At 54.6% G+C, this 25647-nt stretch overlaps 1 protein-coding gene across 5 annotated transcripts in view; it reads left to right on the top strand.

The window, feature by feature from the left end:
• The window catches only part of WHRN (whirlin), a 105142-nt gene extending 79715 nt beyond the window's left edge, over positions 1 to 25427 (top strand). Inside the window, exons 4-13 of one of the 5 annotated variants that reach the window (XM_039474728.2) lie at positions 815 to 1017; positions 2192 to 2228; positions 2677 to 2889; positions 3703 to 3912; positions 7105 to 7137; positions 19075 to 19146; positions 20201 to 20738; positions 23457 to 23635; positions 24154 to 24276; positions 24555 to 25427. In XM_039474728.2, the coding sequence (XP_039330662.2) occupies positions 815 to 1017; positions 2192 to 2228; positions 2677 to 2889; positions 3703 to 3912; positions 7105 to 7137; positions 19075 to 19146; positions 20201 to 20738; positions 23457 to 23635; positions 24154 to 24276; positions 24555 to 24737 (1791 nt within the window). In that variant the 3' untranslated portion in view covers positions 24738 to 25427. Of the gene's footprint in view, positions 1 to 814; positions 1018 to 2191; positions 2229 to 2676; positions 2890 to 3702; positions 3913 to 7104; positions 7138 to 19074; positions 19147 to 20200; positions 20739 to 23453; positions 23636 to 24153; positions 24277 to 24554 lie in introns of all 5 variants that reach the window. The other 4 variants (XM_039474727.2, XM_039474730.2, XM_039474729.2 and 1 more) reach the window with 4 other exon arrangements.
• The last annotated feature ends 220 nt before the right edge of the window (positions 25428 to 25647 follow it).

The following is a 25647-nucleotide window of genomic DNA, read 5'->3' as shown; positions in this document are numbered from 1 at the left end:
CAGGGTTTCATCATTTTGTCCAGGATGGTCTCGATCTCTTGACCTCATGATCCACCCACCTCAGCTTCCGAAAGTGCTGGGATTACAGGTGTGAGCCAATGCGCCCGGCCTATTATTGTTGTTTTTAGAAATGGGGACTCACTGTATTGCCCAGGCTTGTCTGCAACTGTGGGGCTCCAGCGGTCCTCCCACCTCATTCTTCCAAAGCTTTGGGATTATAGCCATGAGCCACTGCACCTGCCAAAAATATATTTTTTTAATTACAAGATAAAGCTGCCTGCTTGTAAGAATCTAAGCCATATGTACTGCTTTAATGGGAGGCTAGCTTTCTCATTTATTGCTGTTTCTTTTAGTAAATTAAAGTGTTGTTTATACTTTAAGGTAATATAAGAATGCATGCTCGAGGTACAAATCTCAACAGTGCAGAAGTGTAGGAGGAACGTTACGGATGTTCGCCTCCATGGCTTGCCTCATCCTACCCCAGCTTCACCCCCGCCTTAGCCCTGAGATGACTGTTGTTTCTAGATAAGGGGACCCTTGGGAATGTCATTGTAGACTCATCCCTCAAAGCCATTGCTGAGTCATGGGAACATGCCCCCTTTTGATGAGAAGAGCATGGACTCTGGGTCAGGATCGGAAGGCCGCCTCTGCTGTTGACTTGCTGTGTGACTCTCAAGCATCCACGCCTCCTCTCTGATCCTGGATGACCTCCTTGGCAGGCTGGCCCAGAGGAGAATTGGGATCAGGGCTTGAAGCCCCTAGTGTGACTCCTGCAAACAGCCTAGGTGACTGTGTTGTGTGGTGGTCTCGGCAGGTTGGGGACCAGATTCTGGAAGTGAATGGGTGGAGCTTTCTCAACATCCTACATGACGATGCGGTCAGGCTGCTGAAGTCGTCTCGGCACCTCATCCTGACGGTGAAGGACGTCGGGAGGCTGCCCCACGCCCGCACCACTGTGGACGAGACCAAGTGGATCGCAAGCTCCCAGATAGGGGAGACAGCGGCGAACTCGCCAGGGTCTGGCCGCTCTGCTCGCTCTGACCTCCAGACCCCAGGGCCATTTCCAAACGCCAGTGATCGCCCCTCCCATCCCTCTACCACCCTGACTCTCCTCTCAGCCTGCAGTCCACACATCAGGACCCCTCCATTGGCAGGGCATGACCTGGGGCACATCCCAGGTCGTGGCCTCCTCTCTTGGCCTCAGTTTCCCCTTGGAAAGCTGACATACACCATCCAGCTGTCTCATTCTGTATTTGCCCCCAGGCAAATTAATTAACTCATTCTTCAGACCTTAGTTGCTTCATCTAAAAAGCAGGAACCATAAGCCTGCTCCCATCGCAGATCTGTGCTGGTGAAAGGGAGGGAGGAAGGGAGAGGGAAAGAGATAGATCCTCTGGGGTGTATTTGGCCAGGGGCCACCAGGCTGGATCCCAGGAATAAATTTGAGTGAGAGGGTCTTAAAGTCATAAAATGAGATCCAGTTGCCAGGTGGCTACAGAGTTGCTAATAATGTAATGTGTCACCTTTTGATCTTCATGAGAAGTCTCAGCCCAGTGGCCCCTGCCCAGATGCAGCTCAGAGGACCTCTCTCTCTCCCTCTCTCTCTCTCTTTCTCTCTGTATCTCTCTCCCTGCTCTCTTCCTTTCACCTGCACAGTATTACACATTTTTAAAGTTACTTGCCAACATTTAAAAAGACACCAGGTTTTCTATAAAAAAAAAAAAAAAAACTGGATTTTTGGATGCTTCTTAAAAATCAGGAAGTCTGGCAGCCTGAGCCCACATGGGCTGGAGCTGAGCTGCACCTGCGCGCTGCATCTGGGATCTGCAGTTCACCCACCCCTAAGCTCCTGAGGGTTGGCCTGACCCTGAGGTTGCCTGTCAATCACCATTTCTTCCCTCCACTCCTTGTGTCACTTGCCTGGTCCTGTGGGGTTGGCAACGACTCAGGAGCCCACCTTGGGTGGTTTTGGAGGTGCCATCTACACTGCTGATTGGGAGGCTGGAAGCTGCCAGTCTGTCTGGAGTTTCATTTCCCCGAGTATTCCCCAGACAGAACAGGCAGTGAGCAGAGGCCATGATGCATGCTTCTCTCAAAGCTGTGCCCTTCCTGCCCCCCATCACCCTTTCCCTTGCCTGCGCCCATTTGATCTGCTCAGATCACAACTGGAGACATGTGTCTTTCCCCACAGGTTTCCTGGCGATCTCACAACAGAAGGAATAAACAAGGTAGGGTGTCCTCCGTCTAAGGAGTGTCTTCCGCGTCCTCACAGCTGCCTGAGTGAGGAGCTCTGGCCAGCCAGAGGGTGCCGAGTGACTTACACAACCAAATTCCAGTTGGGCAGCCCCCTGTCTGGCCACCTCCATCCCCCTTGTCTGTGACTGCCTGCTAGATTCCGGGCACCACCCCTGGCACCAGGGTTAATGGCAGTGAACAGAGCAGACCAGGTCCCTGCCCTCACACAGGTTATACTCAGTGAAGGAGATGTAAAAACAAAACAAATTCTAATTAAGAAAGATACCCAGTACCATCAGGGCAAGGTGCTGGGGGCTGTGAGTGAGAGTATCAGGTGAGACGCCACACGTAGACGGGGCGGGAGGTGCGAGGGGGAGTGGCCTGGCCGCTTGGCTCCAGAGCAGCTCAGAATTCCTGGGCTTCTGTCTTTCTGTCTTGCAGCCAGGATTTTACAAGGGCCCGGCTGGCTCCCAGGTGACCCTGAGTAGCCTGGGGAACCAGACGCGCGTGCTGCTGGAGGAGCAGGCTCGGCACCTGCTGAACGAGCAGGAGCGCGCCACCATGGCCTACTACCTGGATGAGTACCGAGGCGGCAGCATCTCCGTGGAGGCCCTCGTCATGGCCCTGTTTGAGCTGCTCAACACCCACGCCAAGGTGACGCGCGCCCCGCCTCCGGTCTGGCTTCAGTGTTTCCAGGGCTCTGCATCCTGCCCTCCCCCACTCCTTTGCTGAGAACCTACAAGGGGTCAGGCCTGAACTGAACCCTGGGCAGAGACCTGGGACCAAGACAGCCTCCCGCCCCCCAGGAAGCTCACAGACTCCTGGGAGAAACAGACATTTAAAGCACCCCGTGATTGGGGCCCCATCGCAGTGGCTTCCAGCTCTGAGTGCACATTTAGAATCACCTGGATTGCTCTTAAAAGCAATGCTCAGGCCCCATCCCTGTCTGGTTAACTCATATCTGGGGATGGGAGCCAGCCGTCAGCCACCTTCACAAGCCCGCCAGGTGACTGTGCCATGCCACCAGCTTGGAGAGCTCTGATCCAAGCTGTTTGAGGTCCAGAAACTGCACAAAGGAAGAAGTGGCGAAATCCATTGGGAGGGGTTACGTTTCGGAAGACTTAGCAGAGGAAATAGGATTTAGAGATGAGTATTAGAAAACGTATTCCAGGTGGAAGGGACAGCCAGCCAGAGGCTTCATGGTGTGAAGTGTTGCAGTGTGTTCAGGGAGTCACAGCCACACGTGCATGCCGAGGAGGCGATAGGGAAGCAGGAGTCAGATAATGCTGGGCCTAGTGTCCAGGCAAAGGTATTTGGCCTTTCTCTTGAGAGCACTGGGGAGCCAAAGAGAGTTAAGGAGGGGAGGCAGGGTCAAGTTTGCATGCCAGTCATTTGGGGGTAACAGGGGACCTGTTCCACCGTCTGGCAGCGCTCCCTGCTGAGTGCCCCTTTTGTCCCCACCTCCAGTTCTCACTCCTCTCTGAGGTGAGAGGCACCATTTCCCCGCAAGACCTAGAACGCTTCGACCACCTGGTGCTGAGGCGTGAGATTGAGTCCATGAAGGCGCGGCAGCCTGCAGGCCCCGGGGCTGGGGACGCCTACTCCATGGTCTCCTACAGTGACACGGGTTCATCCACAGGCAGCCATGGCACCTCCACCACCGTCAGCTCAGCCAGGGTGAGCCTCCCCTGCCTTGTCCTGGCTTAGTAGCCAGGGCAGAGTTAAGATGCTGGCTTTGGAGTGAGACCAGCCTGAGTTCGAATCCCAGCACCACCATGTACCAGCTGTGTGCCTTGCCTCTCTGAGCCTCAGTTTCTTCATCTGTCAAAACCCAGCAGTTGTTGAGTGTCTACTGCATGCCAGGCATGGGCTCGAGGGGACAACAGGTGAATAGGAAAGATGCGGCCCTGCCTCCCGGGAAACTGGAGGAGAAGGGTTAAAAAAAGTAGGCAATCAGGCAAATAGGAAAAGATCATTAGAATCCTTGGAACGCCTCTGGCATGGTGCCCACTCCCGCTGGGCACTCAGTAGATGATAGTGGGCATGGTGACTTGGACTGTGATTTTTATTTTCCCCAAGAGGCCACCCTTTTGTCTCTGGAGCCCAAGCCCAGCTTGACCTTTTTTTTTTTTTCCTTGATACGGTGTCATGCTCTGTCACCCAGGCTGGAGTGTGGTGGCGTGATCTCCACCCACTGCAACCTCCACCTCCCTACTTCAAGCAACTCCCCTGCCCCGTCCTCCCAATTAGCTGGGATTATAGGTGCTCATCACCACGACCAGCTAATTTTTGTATTTTTTGGTAGAGATGGGGTTTTGCCATGTTGGCCAGGCTGGGCTCGAAATCCTGACGTCAGGTGATCCACCCACCTCGGCCTCCTGAAGTGCTGGGATTACAGGTGTGAGTCATCACACCCGGCCCCAGCTTGACTTTCTTGCAGACTCCCCAGCCCCCCAGTGAAGCATCTGGCCATCTCAGGGTATGGTTCTGTCCCCTGGATGCTTGGATTCAAATAAATCCCGGAAGGTCTTTGCAAGGAAGGGGCAGGAGGACATGCCTTGTTGTCTGTCTTGGGGAACAGCTGGTCATTAAGGTCCATGCAGTGGAAGGGTCAGGGCTGGAGGTCAGGAGAGCTGGCTTGGCCTGGTCCTCTCCTCCATGCCCTTGTTTCCTACCTTTGGGTCATTCATCACCACTCTTCTATGGAAAGGGAGGGGGAGAGTAATGTTTCTTAAGCACATGGTTGCTCCTAGATGCTGAAATGAGAGCTCTTTCTGGAGGAATCTCAGACTGGAGGCAGGGACAGTGTTAGTGTTCCGGTTTAATGGGAGAACAGGAGCTCAGAGGGTGCACTGATGGCCATGGTTGCAGACACAGGTGGCTAATGCGTGATGAGCTTGCAGCTCCGAAGTGGCCCGGGAGCATGCACCTCTCTCTTGAGCAAACTCCAACTCCTCGTGGGGCTTTTCCTTAGTTCTGGGGTTCTAGGGTGATTCCTTTATACTCTTTCACCCCGTCCCTCCAGTCCTGAGTTGTCATCATTTCCGAGAGTGCTCATCCCCTTCCTGGGATGTCCCCACAAGTTGCCCCTCATTCCTCTAGGGCTGCACGTGGCCGCAGCAGAGGCAGTTTCATGTTCTGGGACAAGCAGATCACTTCTGGGGCAGGGAGGAGGCTGTCCCTCACCCGAGGCTCTGAGCACATACTTTGATATGGCATTTAGGCGAGGATCTGGTTTAAGGGTACAGGTCCTTGGCCTGATGAGCGTTTCTCTCTAAGATGGGCTCCGCTGAGATTGGCTTGGATAATGTTCACACGAGGCCTCAGCGGCCATGAGCCACTGCTCTAAGACTGGGAAATTACAGACTGTGCTTCTGTGCTGGTCCCTTTGGAATCAGAGATGAAATATCCAGTGAGTGGGGTGATGTGTTCTGGTCTGTGAGGCAGGAGTTCTAGGTTTGAGCCCCGGCCTCTCTGGTCTTGTTTCCTCATGGATAAAATGGCCTGAGGTCCTTGCTGGCTCTGGCTACAGCAGCCCGAAGCCCTGAGGGCAAATCTGGCTGGCATGCCAGGAGTCCAGTGACTGTCTTGCCTGGCAAGGGCTCTCGGCAGGGTTCAGGAGCCCCCAGCTCGGCACTGGCCCACAGAGACCTTATCCCAGCCCAGGAGGCTCTCTCTGACCCAAGAAGCACAGTCCAGAGCCAGCCAGTCCAGATCCCAGCTGTGGAGTTGACCCTGCCCTGCCAGAGAGGCTCTCACTGCAAATTGGGGCACCCTGTGGAAGGCAGACCTCGGAGAGGCCATCGGGTGGTTTTATACGGGGAGTTTCTCAGGGACACATGTAAAGGGTGATCCTGAAGTTTCTCCCCAAGTTTCTGAGGTGGGAAGGACTCAGAATTTGTTGCTGTGAAAATCCGTGGGCCACCAGGTGACACACGCATGTCACAATTAGGACTCACCTAGACTGGAGGTGATGCTAAGAGAAAATTATGCAAGCAGGAAAGGCAGCATAGAAAGGGCACTTGAGCTCCCAGTGCCTCGGTTTCCTCTTTTGCAAAGGGGCAGTGATCCTGCTTCCCCCAGCTTTTTGGAGGATTAAATGAGAAGATGCCCGTGGGCCCAGGGTGAGTGACCTGCTAGTACCAGCATCCCAGAAATGCCGGCCACACCCTGAGGGCAGGTGAAGCCTCGGTTCCTTCAGACCCAGCCCCCGCTGGCTGGGGAGAACTGCCTGGAGATTGTACCCAGGTCTTGTGGACTCGTGGAGGCTCTGGAAAGTGCTAGGCTGAGGGACTGCCACCGCCCCTCTGACCTTCATCTCACCGAGGTACCCTTCACATGCACAGACCGGAGCTCCCTCTCACAGACTCAGCTTCTCTGACATCACAGGGCTCGGGCCTGCCTGAAATCCAGGCCTTCTCCATTCGAGGCTTCCAAACAGGGCCCTCCCTGAAACCCTGCCTTTCATTAGCAGATGTGACCTCAGACAATTCACTTCCCTTCTCTGAGCTTGTTTATCTATCTGAAAGTCGAGATCCCAGCCCTGACCCAAAGTGAATGACTGTCTCGTGAAGGCCCCTCACCAGGGACAAATGTCATTTTCTCAGAGTAGTGGGGACTCCCCTGTTTCCTTCAAGGAAGAGGCAAATGAAGGGGTGCTGGTCATAGCAGTGGGGCCTTTCCTTCCCCTCTCTCCTGTATTCCTGCCCAGAGCATTCAAGGTAAATGGAAAAGGGGCTTGGAGACATGCTGATTGTGTGTGTGTGTGTGTGCACGTTTGGGGAAGGGGTTGTTGCTGCACCCACCCATTCCCTCATATTTATTTGATGTATCTTTTCTTTTTGCCTTTTGCTCATCCTTCCTCCCCAGGAGCGGCTGCTGTGGCTTATAGACCTGATGGAGGTACCGTCCTTCCTGCCGGTGGGGACCGTGGGAGTCCCTTAGCCAGGTGCTGGGGTAGGGGGCTGTGGCCTCTGCTGCCACGCCCTGACATCTGCACCCAGCCCTGGTGGGGACTAGGGGTTCTCTTTGGTGCTGTCTTTCCAGGTCACCAGTCCATCAGGTTTCCTGGGCTCTGGGGTGAGAGTCCCCTCCATTCAAATCCCAGCTCTGCCACTTTCTTGCTGTGAGACCTCAGGAAGTGGTTTCACCTCTGAGCTCAGTCTGAGGATCTGTAAAACAAGGATGATAATTCCTGTGCCGTGATGTGGAGAGATCTCTTGACCTTTGCGTATGCCGTATGCTGTCTGTCTGGCATGTTCTCCTCCCCACTTCATATGACCTGACTGTCTCCTATGTGCGCTTCAGCCCTCATCTCAGAAGCCACCTCTTCCAGGAAGCTTCCCTGATCCTCCCAAGGGGAGTGACTTTCTGGCCATGGCTCTTCCTGCCCCTGGGGCTTCCTTTGGCCACAGCTCTTGCCTCATGTCCCATTATAATAACCTGTACATGTCTCCCAGTTACCCACTGTGACTGCTGATTGCTTGAGGGCAGCGATCACGTGTGTGGTTACCATTGAGTCCCTATCCCTAGTGCTCAGCACAGACCCTAGCCCGAAATATCTAGGCCTTTATTAATTACAACAGTAGCTGAGATTTGTTGAGTGTTGCCTACGGCACTATGGTAGTGCTTTCCATTAGTATCTTCTTTGACCATCCCAGGAGCTAGGAGTTGTGAGTACTGCTGTGATCCCCATTTTGCAAAGAAGAAAACTGAAGCTCAGAAAGGAGAAGCAACTTGCCCAAGGTTGCACAGCTAGTGAGTGATGGAGCCAGGATTCAAACCCAGGATTGCTTGACTCTCAGCTCTGCTGTTAACCCCGCCCTCTGGCTGTGATTCTTCCGTGAAGGATCTCACCAGCTCCTTGTAAAGCATCATCTCATCATCTGTCTGCCTCTCTCCTCCCTTCATCCTTCTCATCCTTCCTTTTTGTTAACAAATATTGAACACTTGCTGTGTGCTATGTACAGTTTGAGGTGCTGGGGACACAGTGGTGAACACCAAAGAAATCCTTTCCAAGATGGAGTTTAGCAGAGAGCAGGAATGACGGACAATACTCAGGATATAGGTAACTGAAATACATAGTATGCTAAGTAATGACAAGTGCTAGGGAGAAAAATAAAGCAGGCAAGGAGAATCAGAGAGGGGTGGGGTGGTTAGGGAATGACCCTTGAGTCAAGTCAAATGCCCACCTCTGGTAGAAGAGCATTTCCAACAGAACCTGCAGCATGTGCAAAGGCCCTGTGGTACGAACATGCCTGGAGTGTCTGAGCAAAGTCCAGGTAGCCAATGAGGCTGGAGTAGAGGGAGTACAGGGGCAGACGTGCTGAGGATTTTGACTTTGAGTGACATGGGAGCCCTTGGCAGGTAAGAGCAGGGAACTGATGTGGTCTGACTTAGATTAACAGGATCTCCCTGATTATTGAGAATAGGAAAGAATGAGTTTGTACCAAGATGAACTGGTTCATTCCCAGGAACCAGCTACACCCAGAGGTCTGTGGGCCAAGAAGGGCCTGAGCAGGTCGAGCAGCCTGAGCTGCTAAAGATGTGATGACGGGTTCTGCAGGAACCAGCTCTTCCTGCCACCTGGTCAGCTCCTGCCCTGTTGTCTCCTGGGAACCCCTCTTCTCCCTACCCCCACACGCAGCAGGCCTGAGATCGGAGACCCTGCCTTTTGCTCACCCTTCCTCCTCAGGAGCGGCTGCTGTGGTTTATAGACCTGATAGAGGTCCCCTCTTTACTGTGGGTGGGGACCGTGGGAGTCCCTTAGTCATGTGCACCCATGTTGCCTGCATGTGTGGCCACAGGACAGAAACCTCCTCCACCTGGAAGCCCTCCTGCAGAGTGCACAGGAACCCAGGAGTCTGGACCCCCGACACCTGTACACCACTCTGTCTCTCCCAGGCAGTGTGCTCTCAAGAAAACCCCTCACTTACCCTTGGCCTCAGTCTCAACATCTGTGCAACCACAGCAGACCCCCATGGCTCCTCCAATTCTGAGAGGCTTCTCTGTGTCAGGAGGTGCTGGAAAAGATTTGGGGGAGGCACAGCAAGGAATGGCAGCTCCACATTGCCACCCCTCCTGTGTGGATCTGAACCAGGACTGCAGCAGTCCTCCAGAGAGAGAAGGAGCTGGAAATCATCATCTTTCTTCACCACCAAGTGCCACTGTGTGGTCTGCAATGCCACATCTTAGTAAGCTTTTGCTGCAGTCATGCTGAGTCATAACCCCAAAATGTGGACAACAACCCCACACATTTCTTTCTCATGGCCAAAATCCCCTCCCGCACAGAGCTCGCGTACTTCTCATATCTCCACTGAATCACCTGTCACCTTGCTTTAACTTCTTCGCGGGTTTCCCTTCCCCAGTAAACAGGGAGAGCTGGCGCGGAGTGGGGCCCGGGAAGTGTGGAGCGCGAACGAGAAGGAATCCACACTCTCCCCGGCCACCTACAGGGTGGTCTTCTACCGTTTGGCCTTCTAAACATTCGCCTCCCACTTCGTAGGAAAATGTTCTTTGTTACAGTGTTCACATGGGCAAGGTGACATCACGTGGCTGGCTATCGATGACCGAGATGCCACAGACACTGGCCCCAAATGGAGCCAGTTTCATTTCGCCTGAATTCCTCGGGTCATGCTGTGCGGTTGTTGATCCCGGGTTAAATATGGCTCACTCTGCAGCCATTTCTCTCAAAGCAGACACAGTCAATCAAAAGAAATCGGATCCAGCGTTCCCCTAGTCACAAACTGTTTATTTTCCATTTGTCTAATAGAGAGCCAGCCCTGGGCATTTTTTGCTGCCTTCACACAATATCATTTCCCCCCATAAAGACGTTGGCCAGGAGAGCAGAGTGAAAGAAGAAAGGCCTGCCTGATATTTCTTGAATTTCTCATCTAATGCCAGCATGGCTGTGGCAGAGGGGCTTAATTTCACAGACTCTGGAATCCTACCAGCCGGGTTCTGCTCTCCAGAGTAGTGGCTTTGTTACCTTGGGCAGGTGACCTGTGTCTTCTGGGCCTCCGTTTCTGCATCTATACAGCGGACTGATAAGACCAGCTGTCTGTGGGTTGTTCTGAAGATTCAGTGAGAACAGGAGTGGATGTGTGGGTGTGGACTATGGAGGAGCCCATTCTATTTCTACTCCACAGGTTGCAAAAGAGCCCTGTATTAATCCGTTCTCACACTGCTATAAGAAACTACTGGAGACTGGGAAATTTATGAAGAGGCTGAATTGACTCACAGTTCTGTCGGGTGTACAGGGAGCATGGCTGGGGAAGCCTCAGGAAACTTACAATTACTATGGAAGGGGAAGGGGAAGCAGGCACATCTTAGATGGCGGGAGGAGGTGGAAGAGAGAGAAGGGGGAAGTGCCACACACTTAACCAGATCTCATGAGAACTCACTCGCTTTCACAGGAACAGTAAAAGGGAAATCTGCCCCCACGATCCAGTCATCTTCCACCAGGTTCCTTCCCCAGCATTGGGGATTACAGTTAACATGAGATTTGGGTGGGGACACAGAGCCAGACCACCTCAGGGACTGCAGGGGATTGTAGAGAAAGGGGGATTGGAGAGGTCAAGGCCAGCCTTGTACTCACAGGGCAAATGCCATTGAGGTCAGGAGGCAGCAGCTGGGATACCCGCTGGACTTGACCTCAGGCTTTTTCCACCTGGATTTGAGGGATTTTATGCTCCAGCCCTGTCATATGCCTGGAAGGAGGCTCCAAGCACCCACCCAAGGATGCTGGGGACAGGATCCCTGCCCTAAGACCTTACTGTCATTCTTTCCTCCTCCTGTCCCTCGAAAAGAAGGCGGCCAGGGGGCAGTGGGCATGGCGGTCTGCACCTCGCTGTGTTGGCCTCTTTCCACAGCCCCTGCGCCTCCCCCCTCCTCTGCAGCACAGTGGGCTGGGAGAAGTGCAGGCCTGTCTCAGGCCCCTCCAGCTGCAGGGACCCTCACTGTCAAGCAGCTTTTTTCAGAAACAAGTAGCAAATGGTCAGAGGGTTTTATTTCTCCTCCTGCATCCTGACTTTGGTCCAACCTGGATGGTTTAGAGAATCCTCCTCCATCCATGAACGAGGTGAGAGAGGAACTCCGTTTCTTCCTTCGCTCATGCCTTCAGCCCCTCCTTCATTCATGCAGCAGCCTTTGCTGAGCACCTCCTGCCTGCCAGGTACAGAGCCTGCCCTCTTGAAGCTGAGCAAGTCCAGTGGAGGGGGCCACCTCAACTCAGATCATTTCCATAACGCCCGCTCTGATGAAGCAGGCCGAAGGGTGGTGTGAGAACATATGTGGGCCCTGCCCAGTCCGGGGTACTGGGGGAGAGAGGTTCAAGCTAAGATCTGAAGTCGCTGGCTTCAGCCAGGCAATGGATGAGGTGAGACAGCTGAGGAGCCAGGTGGGCATGTCCGAGGGCCCTGAGCAGGGAGGCACGTGGCCACTCAGAAGAACGGAAGGAGACTAGTGGGTTCGGAGTGTCAGGAGTGCAGGGAAGAGGGGCGAGGGTCAGGAGCAGGAGGCATTTGTGTTTAACCCTAAAACCATGGGGTACCGTGAAGAATCTGTAGTAACGACATGATGTGATCCTGTTTGCACTGTTTTTTTTTTTTTTTTTTTTTTTTTTTTTTAAGAGATAAGGTTTCTGTTGGGGTGGCTCACTGCAGCCTTGGACTCCTGGGCTTCAGTAGTTCTCCCACCGCAGCCTCCTGAGTAGCTGGGGCCATAGGTGCACGTGCTTCCATGCACAGCTGATTTTTACATTTTTTGGTAGAAATAGGGTCTCACTATGTTGCCCAAGCTGGTCTCGAACTTCTGGCCTGTTCGAGATCCTCCTGCTTTGGGATCCTCCTGCTTTGGCCTCTCAAAATGCTAAGATTATAGGCTTGAGCCACTGCATCCAGCCCTCTGTTTACATTTTTTAAGCTACCTCCTCTGTGGAGAGCCCAGAGGTGCAGCGTGGATGCAGGTGACCAGGAGGGGCTGTTGGCCGCTGTCCAGATGACCTCCTGTCTCCCACCCAGGAAGCTGCTGAGTACTGAGGATGGTGGGTGTTTTCTCCTTGAGTAGAAGAGCCTCCTCTGTCCCAGGGAGGCCTCAGTAGATGGCCCCTGCACCTTTCAGAATCTTCAGCTTTCCCGGAGGCCTTAGTGCCGCTCGGCCTGACTGCAGCTTCACCTGGAGCCTGAGTAGGACCATTCTGCCCAGCCAGTGCTTTGCCGTCTCTACGACCGTTTAGGGAACACCCGCCTTCCCCTGTGACGAAGCGGGGTTGCTGGAAGCTGTTTCTATTAAGCAGAGCCAAGTCCGCAGAGGTCGGGGCCTGTCTGAACGTGGACCGGCCCCTGCTGCCCTCGGTGAGGACTTTCCCAGCTATCAAAGGGGAATGTGGACAAAGCCCTGACTGAGGTCTGGGGGTCGTCCTCACGTCTGTGCCGCCGACCCCTCTGGCAGGCTGGGGAAGTCCTGGGACCCCTTCTTAGAATAAAGCTTTAAATGTTTAAAATAAAATACAATACATAGGATGACAGATCATGTAAGGCAGGAAGACCCATCACAAAATGTGCTACTTTAGGACCGAAATAACAAGGTTGAACAGTGGGTCAGTGACTGCTGTCATGTGAAGCCAAGAGGTGCATAAATGGGCTTTTGCCGCATTGCAACAGCTGGAATGTGCCGCGAAAGATCGGCGCTTTCGGTGGGTGACCACGACCAGTTCCACCGTGGCTTTGTTGCCTCCGCTTGTAATGAAAGGAAATGCGGCCTTTCAGTCAGAGGTTAATGAAAATGAAGCTGTAACCCTTCTCCCAGCCAAGTTCTCAGGTGCCTGCATTCCCTCCCAGGAGCCCTGGTTTCCAGCCTTATCCTTAAGGCTCTTCTTGCCTTAACCTTCTAGAGATTCTGGGTCACTCTCTCTTTTCCACTGACGTCCTTTTCCTAAGACCACAGGGAGGGAGGGGCGGAGCGGGTTTCAGCCTAGCAGGAGGAAGCCTGGTCTGTTCAGCAGCGCGCAGGCCTCGCTGCGAGGCGGCGGTGACTCCTGCCCCATTTCAGGAGGGCGTCATGCAGAGGCTTCCCAGACAGCACCCTACTGTTGTGACTGGGTGGTCAGATGTGATAGCCGGAATAGACAAGCTGGTAATGCAGCACAGTGCCAGCCCAGTGTCGGGGCGCTTGTGATCTCAGCCACGCCAGCCAGTGTGGGACCCAGTTAGCTGCTTTCAGGATCATTCTTCTCCCATTCACACCTCTGACCTTTCCCTTCGGCCCCCAGACTTCCACTGCTACCCTGCGTTTGGGAGGGGGTGGTCTGATGATCCCTACTCACTGCCAGCATGGTTGACACTTCCAGGGTCTCGTCCCACAAATCTCTGTCTCCCTGGCCCCTGCTGCTTCACTCTGGGGACCCTGCTGCCCCCTAGAAATGCCAGGACTTTCTGGCTCTCCCCAGCTCACATCCCTGTCCCTCCATCTCCCTACCCGGGCCTTTTACAGGCTCACAAGCTCCTCGGCCCCGCCCAGCCCCAGCTGTGCCCTGGCCTTGCTTTCCTCTTGTCTTTGCTTGCTCAGTTTCTCTCCGTTACTTTCTGCCTCTGCCTTTTCTGCTGAGTCTTCTGTTTTCTCTCTTTTCTCTTATTCTCTCATTCTCCCTCCTATCTCTCTCTCCCTCTGTCTTTATCTCCCTTCCTGTCAGCAGCCCCTTCAGGCAACATCTAGGCCCCCACTGGCAACCCTCCAGAGGCCTTTGTGACTCAGTGCCTCAGTTTCCTTCAGGCAACATCTAGGCCCCCACTGGCAACCCTCCAGAGGCCTTTGTGACTCAGTGCCTCAGTTTCTTCAACAGAATGAAGAAAGAGCCACCCGGCCTCTGGTGCCTTTTGGGGTGGGGGTTGGGGAAGCCTGTTGGCTTGACATCAGAGTACAGAAGCACGACCAACAACCAACAACGGGCTGAAAATAGCACCTTTACGTAAGAGCCCTCCCATTGTAATGAGGGGGAGGAGGCCTCAAAACCCGGAATTGGGCTAAGGGGAGGAGAAGGGCTGGGAGGGAGGAGCCGCATTTTGCTGAGGTGGCCCCCGGTGCCCAGCTGGCCTCAGGCTTTGACGTCATGCAGGGGAGCCTCACCTGCCCCTAAGTCCACCCTGCAAGGTCAGCATGGGGGTTGCCCTCTTCGTGTCATTTCATCCCCTGACACTTCCCCCAGACTGTACCTCTGTGATATCGGGGCCCCGATTGGGTCAGCTCAGGAAATAAGGGGTTCTTTTCTCTGAAAAAAGGAATTTGCTGAACTGCCACAGGTTTGAGGGAGGAGATGGAAGAACAATGGCCGCAGGTCATCTTGGCTCTCGTGTCAGGGATGTGGAGTCAGGCCTTGAATAGGGTTCAGCTTTCTGCCCTGTCCTTGCTGTGTGACCTTGCACAGGTGACCTTCCCTCTCTGATCTTCAGTCACCTCAGCTTAGAGTGGGTGAAAGGTCCCATGTGGCAGAATGAATGGAGCCGCCAGGCCGAAGCCCTCAGTGAGGCTCTGGCCTCAGTGGGTAGAGGGGGAGGGGCCCAGGTGGCTGTGACTATGTGTGGGTGGTGGCGAAAGCGCACAGGCCCAGCTCCCACATGAGCTCTGACCTTGAGCCTCCTCTGGAAGCCCGTTCTGCAGGCGTTTCTGCTGACGCATCCCCCGGGTCCTTAGCCGGCTGTCTGCAGCTATTTCAGATGCATAAGGAACATGGCTCGGGGACTTGGGACTCCTGAGTGTCTGGATTCAGCAGATGGAGTCTGGCAGGGCTGCGCTCCAACCCGTCTGCCGTTTGCTCCACTTCCGGCCTCCCCCACAGGGCTGGATATTCATCCCTCGTCTACCCCTCACCCACCTACCTTTCCATCTCCACCTGCCGTGTCCCCAGGGTGCAGTCAGCAGCAGGGAACGAGGCTGAGGCCAAGGCCAGCTAGGGTTGCATTCTCTCTCATTTCCGAGAGGGTCGTTCCTGGGGGCCTCTGCTTGCTAGGCCATCAGGGCCTGCCCATTTCTGCGTCTGGGATTGAGCGGCATGGGTTTTGGGGTGACCTAGACCTGGGCTAGAAAGCTGATCTTCTGTAGAATGGTCCGATGACCCTGGACAAGTCACTTCCCTCTGAACGTCAGGCGTAGTAATAAATGTGACAAGGGACAATCCTAGTGCCTGCCTCACAGGGCCATTGGGAGGAGCAAATGTGATAATATAAGTAAAACATCCAGCACAGGGCCTGGCACACAGTGCGTCCTTCCTGATTTGTAGTTCTCGGATACCCTGTCCAGGAGAAAGCCACGCCCACCTCCCCCACAGCTTCCCTGGAAAGTCATCATGGCTTCCCGAGTGGCTGAAGGCACAGACTCCCACGGCATTGGTCCCACCATGTACTGTCATCTGAGCCTAACCCCGGCTTCCCCCAGGGTCAGCTGCAGGTTGAATTTCTGGGTCAGGGGGCAGTGGCTCCCCTTGTCTTTGCTGTAGACACCTCCGAGGCTCTGACCCCCTCTCTGTGCCTCCTGCTGAAGCCGGGGCCATGAATGTTGAGCGTGGGGAAGTGGCTGCGTGTCAATCACTGCCTCACTGTTCACCTTAATGCACCTGGCTGGACTACTTCCAGGGAGCATCGGACTCATTACGGTCTAGGAGGAGGGAGCTGGTGGGAGAGGGCGGCCATTGTTTTCTATCCTGTTTGTCACATGGGCCAGGGCATGTCCTACGGTTCATTCTCTGACTGGGGCAGATTGCAAGGCTTCCCCGTCTTCTGATGCACGTAACAGTCACCTCCCTCATATGCTGGGCCAGGCCCTGTTCTGAGTGCTTTGTAAGTGTTAATATGTCCACTGCATAAGGCAGGTATTGCTGTTACCCCATTTTACAGAGGAAGGATTTACCCACCATCACTCAGCTGTAAGCGGCAGAACTGGGTGAGAACTCAAAGAAGCCTCAGAGGTGGCAAAGCCAGAACCAGTGTCACTCATCAGTGGGTGAGAGAGCATCCCAATCACCCTCCCCATTGTTAATCCCCCAACCACCACATACCATGCCTGCATCCCAGGGGCTGTCGGCAGCAGCTTCCCGTGAGACAGTGAGCAGTGAACTGCTCAGGTCAGGACCACAGTCTGCACGTACGCCTCAACTTTGTAGGGAAATGGGGGCAGTTGCCCCTTTGTGACTGCCCCCGAGGCACCATGGGACCAGATGAGGTGCTCTGGGTTTCCAAGGCTCTGACCTGGAAGGGCCTCATGAGCATCTTTTGAGTGAGATGGGGATCTGCGTGGCATGACTGGCCTCTCTCTGTCTTAGGGGTATGGCGTCAGAAGTGCCTTCTGTCCCCACCTGCTGCCTTCATACTCACTCGAGCGTTCATTACTGCTCACTGCAGGGACGGCAGCACCACCCCGCGCAATCCCTGCCTGCTCTGGCCGCCTCCAGTGATGGCTAGAGTGACTGATTGATTCGTTCATGGATTCATCAGTTTGCTGAGCACATGTTTATCAAGCAGCCACTGTTCTGAACACTGAGGAGAGAGTGAGGACCAAGTAGTTGCAAGTCCTGCCTTCTCAGAGTTTACATCCTATCGGGAGAGACAGACTGTCTGCAAAGAGTATAAAGTCAGATGGTGATGAGTATTACACAGAAAACCAACGCAGGGGCAGGGTACAGGCCGGGATGGCAGTGGGACAGTGCTGTTTTAGACAGGGCTCTTCTGGGAGAGCCTCGCCAAGGTCTGAACTAAACGGAGTGAGGGAATGAACCACAAGCATGGTGCAGAGAGAGAGAGAGAGCAGCAGTGCAAAGGCCCCGGGGCAGGATTGAACCCGTGATGTTGAAGCAGCAGCAGGAAAGGGTCCAGTCATGCAGGCAGAGTGAGTGTAGGGTTTGGAACTTCTTCCAGCTGAGATGAAGAGAACTGGGGGGTCTGGAGCTGCAGAGAGATCTGGCGTGTGTTTCCGGGATGACTCTGGCTGCTGGGCAGAGATAGCGATCAGTGAGAAGGAGAAAAATAAAGCCAGGTGGGTGGGCTGGGGGAAGTTATGCTGTAGCTAGGGTGGTGAGGGTAGACCCCGTGGAGGAGGTGACAAGTGGGGTAGGTCTTGAAGGAGGTGAGCAACACCACGCCTTGTGGTTGGACAGCCAAACAGAAGAGTTGGAGGCAGAGACAGCAGCCAGTGTGGAGGCCCTGGCGCATCCACGGTGTTTCCAGCCTGGCTGGAGAGGATGTGAGCAAAGGGGAGCTTTGTAGAAGGCAAACTTGACCACATCTCCGTGGCAACCCACTGCCCTCTGGCTCAGGTCCAGGAACTCCATGCTTGACTTCTGTGGAGCTGCTAGGAGCTGCTCAAACATCCTGTCTCCTTCCTGCTTCACATCCTTTCCTCTGTCTGAAACACCTATCATTCCCTTCTTTTCTCTGCTCACTCACAAAACTTGGCTTTAAGTTGTGTCCCCTCCTCCAGGAAGCCTTCCTTGATAACCCCTCTCCCGGTTGCATTATATGCCTGTGTTTGCCTATTCGATGCTCTCTCTGCAGTCTCACTGTTGCTTGTTTGCTTGTCCACCGACCCCATTGTCTCTGAGCTAGAAATGGCAGGGGTGGTGTCTCACCTCCTCTGTGTCCCCAGTCCTTTACAGCCTGGAGCTTCAGAGACTGCTCAGTATTCAGCACTGCGCTTGAGACTTCAGCCAAGTGTTGATGTGGCTATGAGGGTTCTCCAGAGAAAGAGAAGCAATCAGATATACTATATTCATTGTGTGGGACTGGCCCACGCAGTGATGGAGGTGGAGGAGTCCCATGATCTGCCATCTGCAAGCTGGAGGCCCAGGAAAGAAAGCTGGTGGTTTTGTCTTAGTCCAAGTCCAAAGGCCCAAGAACCAGAAGCTCCGGTCTGAGAGAGGAGGAGATGGATGTCTCAGCTCTAGAAGAGCACACACAAATTTGCCCTTCCTCTGCCTTTCTGTTTTGTTCAGGCCCTTAGTGGATTGGATGAGGCCCACGTACACTGGGGAGGGCAAGCTTTGCCCAGTCCACCCATCCAGATGCTGATCTCTCCTGGAAGCACCCTCACAGACACCCAGAAATAATGTTTTACCAGCTGTCTCAACATCCCTTAGCCCAGTCGAGTTGACACGCCAAGTGAATCATCACGGTGGTGGAAGCTCTTTGCCATTCCGGACTCTGGCAGAGAGAACTGGCTTCCTTAGCCCTCAAGAGAGCCCAGCTCAGAGAGGAGCTCTGATCGGCCACCCGTAGAAAGCCCACAAATGGCCTTTTGGTAGCTCAGTGTCACTTAAGGGGGCGTTGGGTTTCTTCTTGTGAATTGGGAAGGGAAGAAAGAAATAGACATTTTTTGCAAAAAAGGCCCGTTTAAACCTTAAACCACCTTGAGATTAAAACCATTAGAATTTTAACAAGGGAGAGACTCTCCCCATCCACTTCTCTCTCACCATTTTCACACCTTCCTGGGATTCATCAGCAAGCGGTGGAGGGAGGCCTTGGGTTTTGGAGGCATGACTGTGGAGCACAGCCATTTGTACTCAGGGCCAAACTCAGGAATTCCCAGGCCAGGCTGAAGACGCCCCAGCATCTCTGGTAGTTCAGAGGAAGCCTGAAAGTGATCAGAAAGTCCCAGAGAAAACTTCAAAGTGACCAGCAGGCAAATTGACCTTCATTTTAATGGGCAGAGTAAATTTTGAGGAAGTGAGGTGTGTCAGGGCTCACCTGAACCACATGAAGGTGTCCTAAGACTTCTAGATTTTGGTGTGCTGGAGAGCAAACCCGTTTTCCCTTCTCAGCCTCTGTTTGCTCACCTTGCTTTCTTGTCCATTTCTAGAACACTCTTGACCTGGAGGAAACTGGTGAGGCTGTCCAAGGCAATGTCAGCGCCCTCCCGGATGTATCCGTGGTAAGGCCCTGGCCAGCCCTTTGGTTCTGCTCCCCCTGGTCTGCTCAGGCCCTGGGGGCCCCCTCCTCTCCATGACGACCACAGAGAAAGAACAGAGGGTGACAAAGGAGACAGAGGCCTCCGCCATGAGCTCTCAGACCCAGCTACAGGTCTGTGCACAGGCGCAGTCTGCCATCTCTAGCTGGTTTCAAGATCACTTGCCTCTGGTGATTTCAGGCAGGGCCATCAGGCCGATTGGCCACAGTATGACTTTGAGCAAGTTTCTTAGCCTCTCTGTGCCTCAGTGTTCCCGTCTGTAAAGTCGGGATGATGCTCATAGCGTACCTACCCCGTAAGTTTGCGGCAAAGAGGAAATTAATTAAGTAAACCTTTAGGACGGTGCCTGGAAGGCTGGTGGAGCTGTGCAGGTATCCGCGGTGGACCCAGGCAGAGGGGAATGGTAGGCACGATATCCGCAGCTGCCCCTCACCGTGTGCCTGCTGTGACGCGGGCATTGTGCTAACGGTATCCACATGGCTTCTGACATCGCCACACCACCTCTGCTGGATAGGTGTGCTTTTCCCCACTGCCAAGGGGTGCACTCAGAGAGGTTCTGTGCCTTGCCCAGGGCCACACAGCACCCCAGCCGTGGATCCATCTCCCGTCCATTCTCTCTCCAGTTCTTTCACCCCTCATGCTTCTAGTACTTAATCTCCTATGAAGAAAAGCCAAAGAAATGCATTTTTTTAAATATATTTTCATCCTCTTCATCCCGTCCCTAATGAAGTCTTTCATTCCCTGTGATAAGCTCTGGCTGATGCCAAGAATTTCAGTTCCCAAAGGTAATGATGCCGTCCCCAGAGACACCTGCCAGGATCCCAGCGCTCATCAGCTGCCGAGATACGGGGGAGAAGTTTTCCACTCGGGTGTTGCATTATTCAGGGCTGCGTGGCCAAGAGCAGTTAGAGTGGGGACAGAATTCCAGCCGAGCCTGGCACCGCTTGGCTGATCGGCCTCCCCTCTGCCAGGCGCGATGGGTTCTGACTCCTTCTCCACCTGCTGGGTCTTTTGGCAGGATGATGTCAGATCCCCCTCCGAGGGGCTGTCAAGCTTCAAGCCACTGCCTCCTGCACCACCTCTGGCCCAAGGCAGCGACCGCCCACTAAGCCAGCCCAGGAAGCTGGGGAGAGAGGACCTCCAGCCGCCTTCCTCCGTGTCTTCCCACTCGGGCACTGTCTTCTCGGCTCTACAGAATCGCAGCCCACCGGCAGGCACCGTGCCCACCCCAGGAACCTCCTCTGCACAGGACTCACCCTCCTCCCCCATCTATGCCTCCGTCTCCCCTGCCAACCCCGGCTCCAAGAGGCCGCTGGACGCTCACCTGGCGCTGGTCAACCAACACCCCATTGGCCCTTTCCCTCGGGTCCAGTCACCCTCGCACCTGAAAAGCCCCTCTGCAGAGGCCACAGTGGCCGGGGGCTGCCTTTCGCCCCTGTCACCCTCCAGCCACCCAGACCAGACAGGCACAAACCAGCACTTTGTCATGGTGGAGGTCCACCGCCCCGACAGCGAGCCTGACGTCAATGAAGTGAGGGCCCTGCCCCAGGCGCGCAGTGAGTACAGCAGGGCCGAGCTCTGTGGTCCTTGGTGGGGCAGGGGGGTCCCGGTCCTCTCTGGTGACATGAAGGGTGGGACCACTGCCTGTCGAGGGACCTGCTAGCCCGGACGTTTCCTGGCTCAGGGGCAGAGTGGCAAAGGGAGTTGGAGACCCCAGTTTGAATCCCGGCTCTGCGTGACTGTGGACAAGCCGCTGTCTACACCTCGCTTTCCCCATCATAAAATGCAGATAACAGGGACAACCCTGCCAGGTGGCTTCGAGGGTGGGGGCGCCTTCTCCGGCTCCTCCTGTCCTGGCCACCCTGCATTAGCCAGGAGGACCAAACTCGTGGAGGGCGGGGTGGCTTCTGTTCCTGTCCCCCCAGGGCCTGGCCTGGAGGAGATGCTGGGGGGAAAGGTGGAACCTGAAGTGGCCGTCTCTGGACCCTGGCAGGTCTAGGGTCAGGGTGCAGAAAGAATCTTGGGGAGGCCAGCTGACGCTGTGCCACAGCTTGCTAGAGGACATGGGCTGAGGGGGTAGAGGGAAGGGTAGAGCCTGCTTTCCCCACCCTGAGAGCTGTGGAGCTCCCTCCTGAGTGAGTTTGGAGCATTTCGTTGGATTCTGCTGCCATCTTGCGGCTACAGTGATACATAAGACCCATAGGATGTTCCCTGAGCACCTGTACAGACCAGGATGCAAAATGCAGGGCCCTGGCGCTCACAGCTTAGTGAGGGGAGGCCTCTGAGAGCAGGGAGAGCAGGCAGACGTGGTGACAGGACTCAGGGCTGTCACAGATGGATCACTGATGCCTCTAGAGCTGGCACTGAGCTGGACACATGGAGTAATAAGAGCTAACAGCCATACCAACAATAAGCACTTTCTGTATGCCAGACAGTGTTGGAAGGGCCGTGCCTATAGTATTAACTCATTTAATCCTCCCAATAGCCCTAGGAGGCTGGTACTACTATTATCCCTATTTTGCAGACAGACAAACTGAGACATAGAAAGTAGCAATTTCTGGCCGGGCGCAGTGGCTCACGCCTGTAATCCCAGCACTTTGGGAGGCCGAGGCGGTGGGTCATTTGAGGTCGGGAGTTCAAGACCAGCCTAGGCAACAGAATGAAACCCCCATTTCTACTAAATATACAAAAATTAGCCAAGTGTGGTAGTGGGCACTTGTAGTTTCAGCTACTCAGAAGGCTGAGGTGGGAGGATCGCTTGAACCCAGGAGGCAGAGGTTGCAGTGAGCCAAGATTGCACCACTATGCTCCAGGCTGGGTGACAGAAGAGTAAGCCTCTGTTGAGAGAAAGGGGGAGGAGGGGAGAGGGAGGAGGGAGGGGAGAGGGAGGGGGAGAGAAAGAGGCAGGAAGAATTTCTAGCCTACTAAGAAAAAAAGAGAAATTCAGAGAGAGAGAGAGAGAGAGAGAGAGAGAGAATTTCTAGCTTACTAAGAAAAAAAGAGAAATTCCGGCACACCCGTCCTGAAGCCCTGCATGACCCCTGCCTGAGCCGAGTGACGGCCACTGCCCTCCTGCCCACCAGTCAGCCCAAGACACATCACTCTATGCATAACAGCCTGGCCCCTGAGTTTGCAACCCAGGTGAAGAGCACACACCCTGGAGCTGGGCGGCCTAGCATAAGTCTGTTCCCTTGACTGCTCCATTCTGTACATTGTATCTCTGAATTTTTACAATAACCCTAGTGGTCAGGCACCATCGTTTCTGTATCAGAAGGAGAGTACAGGAGGCATAGAGAGGCTATGCTGCTTGCCCATGCTGCACAGCTGCTCAGTGGGAATTCACACCTGACCCGCCAACTCCAGAGTGTGTGTTCCTAACTTAGGGTCTGGAACTCAGGGGCCAGGCTGTTACACACACAGTGAAGCGGCTTGGGTTGACTGGTGGGCTGCAGGGCATGTGCCCACCACTCGGCTCAGGCAGGGGTCTTGCAGGGCTTCAGGACAGGTGTAGCAGAATTTCTCTTTTATTCTTGGGAAGCTAGAAATTACTTATCATATGAAATCTTCTAATTTGAATGTGTTGGTTCATCATTAAAAATGGATAGCATTGGCCAGGCATGGTGGTTCACACCTGTAATCCCAACAACACTTTGGGAGGCCGAGGTGGGCGGATCACCTGAGGTTAGGAGTTCAAGAGCAGCCTGGCCAACACAGTGAAACCCTGTCTCTACTAAAAATACAAAAATAAGCTGGGCGTGGTGGTGCACGCCTGTAATCCCAGCTACTCGGGAGGCTGAGGCAGGAGAATCACTTGAACCCAGGAGGTGGAGTTTGCAGTGAACTGTGATTTTGCCCTTGCACTCCAGCCCAGGCAACAGAGCCAAACTCTTGTCTTAAAAAAAAAAAAAAAAAAAAAAAAAAAAAAAAAAAAAAAGAGCATTATGTGAATTTTAAAACAAAGATAACCCTCACATCTCTGGGCTGGGTTCACCTCCTGACCTCTGTTTTAATCATTATGCCGGTAGCGGACAACTGGAAGATCAAGGCAGATGTCCTGGAAGTCACGGCCTTCAGGCCAGGTCTCGAGGCGGTGGAGAGGGTGGCAGGGAGTGGGCCTGCCCTCCAGACCCACAGTCTCTTCATTCCTTCCCCCATCTTCGCCTGGGGAATTCCCCCAGCCTTCCAGCCTCCATCTCCATCATTGCCTCCAGGCAGCCCTCCCTGCCCCCAGCTATATAAGCTGCTTCTCTATTCCTTTTTTCCCCTCCCAGCAGCCTCTACGCTCTCCCAGCTCTCGGACAGCGGGCAGACCCTAAGCGAGGACAGTGGTGTGGATGCTGGCGACGCAGAGGCCAGCGCCCCAGGCCGAGGCAGGCAGACAGCATCCACCAAGAGTAGGAGTAGCAAGGAGCTGCCTGGGAGTGAGAGGCCCACGGACGGGGCCAGCAAACCGGTGAGCCGGGAGGAGGAGGACGCAGAGGGCGGAGAGGAACACAGGCCCCAGGACAGAGTGGGAGGTCCCGGGACCCGGGTTCAGCTTGGGAGGTGACCGCAATCACTGGAGCTCCCCATCACTGGAGGGATTTGGACGTCCTGGAGGAGCACCGTCCTTTGCTCTGACACTGGGGGCTGAGGCTGCGGGTTGGTCTTGGGAATCTTTACGCTCCCCTCAGTTTTGACGTGGCAGGTGGCTGAGACAGTCTTTGGAGTCAGGCCTGGATTCAAGTCCTCATACCACTGCCAGGCAGCCTTAGGCAAGCTCCTTGACCTCCCGAGCCTCCGGGGGATTTGGTGAGGATTAAAGAGCTGAGGACACAGGTGCTTGGCTTAGCGTGTGCCACCCCTGCGTCTCCCAACAGGGGGCTGGAGCCTGAGCTCTGCTGACCCAGGAGGTGTCGTGGCCCAGTCCAGACCCCTGACCAGGCCTGCCAGCTGCCCAGGCCTCAGTAGTGTCCTTCCTCCCACCCACAGCCTGGACTCCTGGAGCCCACGTCCACTCTGGTCCGTGTGAAGAAAAGTGCGGCCACCCTGGGCATCGCCATCGAGGGTGGCGCCAACACCCGCCAGCCCCTGCCTAGGATTGTCACTATTCAGGTATGTCCCCAGGAGCTCCCCTGGCCATCTCTCCCTACCCCCACGAGGCCCTTTCTCAGCATCTCCAGGGTTTTGCAACTCTCATGGGTAACACGGCACACAAGGGCAGAGCCAAGCTTATGTCACCTTTGCTCTTCTGGGCCTCAGTTTTCCTGCTGTGAGCAGCGGCCACCCAGATTGTAGCTACCTGCTTGGCAGTGTTGGGACCGGCCCAGTGGGTGGTCAAAGCCAGGCCCACCTAACCCTCGGGCACCCCTTCCTATGTCTCCTCCCTGCAGAGGGGCGGCTCAGCTCACAACTGTGGGCAGCTCAAGGTGGGCCACGTGATCCTGGAAGTGAATGGGCTGACGCTTCGGGGCAAGGAGCACCGGGAGGCTGCCCGCATCATCGCCGAGGCCTTCAAGACCAAGGACCGTGACTACATTGACTTTCTGGTCACTGAGTTCAATGCGATGCTCTAGAGGCCACGGCCTGAGGGCCTCCCACCACTGCCCAGCCCCTGGACCCGGTCCCTTCTCACCGTTGACTTCATCAAGCTCCTTGCAAGGTTGGGGCTGCATGGCCAGGGTAGCAGGAAGACATCCCCCTCCATCCCAGCCCACTGGAGCAGAACTGGGAGAGGAAGAGAGCAGGGCAAGGCAAACAGAAGGTCAGGTCAGGAACTGGTGCTGTACTGGGCACACAGTAGGCGCCCAAGACGGGGGCTGCAGGACAGGAAGAAAGGAAAGGAAGGGCAGAGCACTGGTTTCTCGGGTTGGGCGGGAGGCACTGCTACCCCACTGTAGCTAGGACCCAGCCCATCCCCAGATGCCCAAGCCTTTGTCCAAAGTGAGGTCACTTGAGAATTCGTGGACACAGCCCCCAATCAGGGGGCATCTTGCAGGACCTTTAGTGCCACAGATAAGCATCAAGCACCTCCCCATTCACACCTCCATTCCTCCTTATCCTCCATGGTATTTATTTATTTCCCTCCCCATACCCCTGGGGACCCAAGACCCCAGCTTCCCTCTGTACCCCCAGCCTATCCCAGAGGCCTTGCAGGTGACCAGCAGTGTCATTGTATTTATATACAGAGCTTATGACTTTAATTTTTCAATAAAGAAATCTGAACAAGGTTAGAGGCCAGTGTGCTGCGTGATCTACCTGTGTGGCTGGAGTTTCCGTCGGCGGGGGGGAGGGCAGGACAGGTGGGGCAGTCAGTGCGTCACAGACCCCACTCTGCCTGCCCCGTGGCTCCGTGTGGGATACACGGTGAGACGTGCAGCGGTGCTGGAGCCACACGCACATCTTGGAGCTTTTTACTTGAAGACTTGAGGGCAAAACTTAAGTATTTACAGATGATATTTTTATATTAAAACGCACAAGTATGTT

The sequence above is a fragment of the Saimiri boliviensis genome, chromosome 2 (genome assembly GCF_048565385.1).
Source record: "Saimiri boliviensis isolate mSaiBol1 chromosome 2, mSaiBol1.pri, whole genome shotgun sequence".
Lineage (NCBI taxonomy): Eukaryota > Metazoa > Chordata > Mammalia > Primates > Cebidae > Saimiri > Saimiri boliviensis.
The sequence above is the reverse complement of the archived record's forward strand: the minus strand, read 5'-3'. Positions and strand labels throughout refer to the sequence as shown.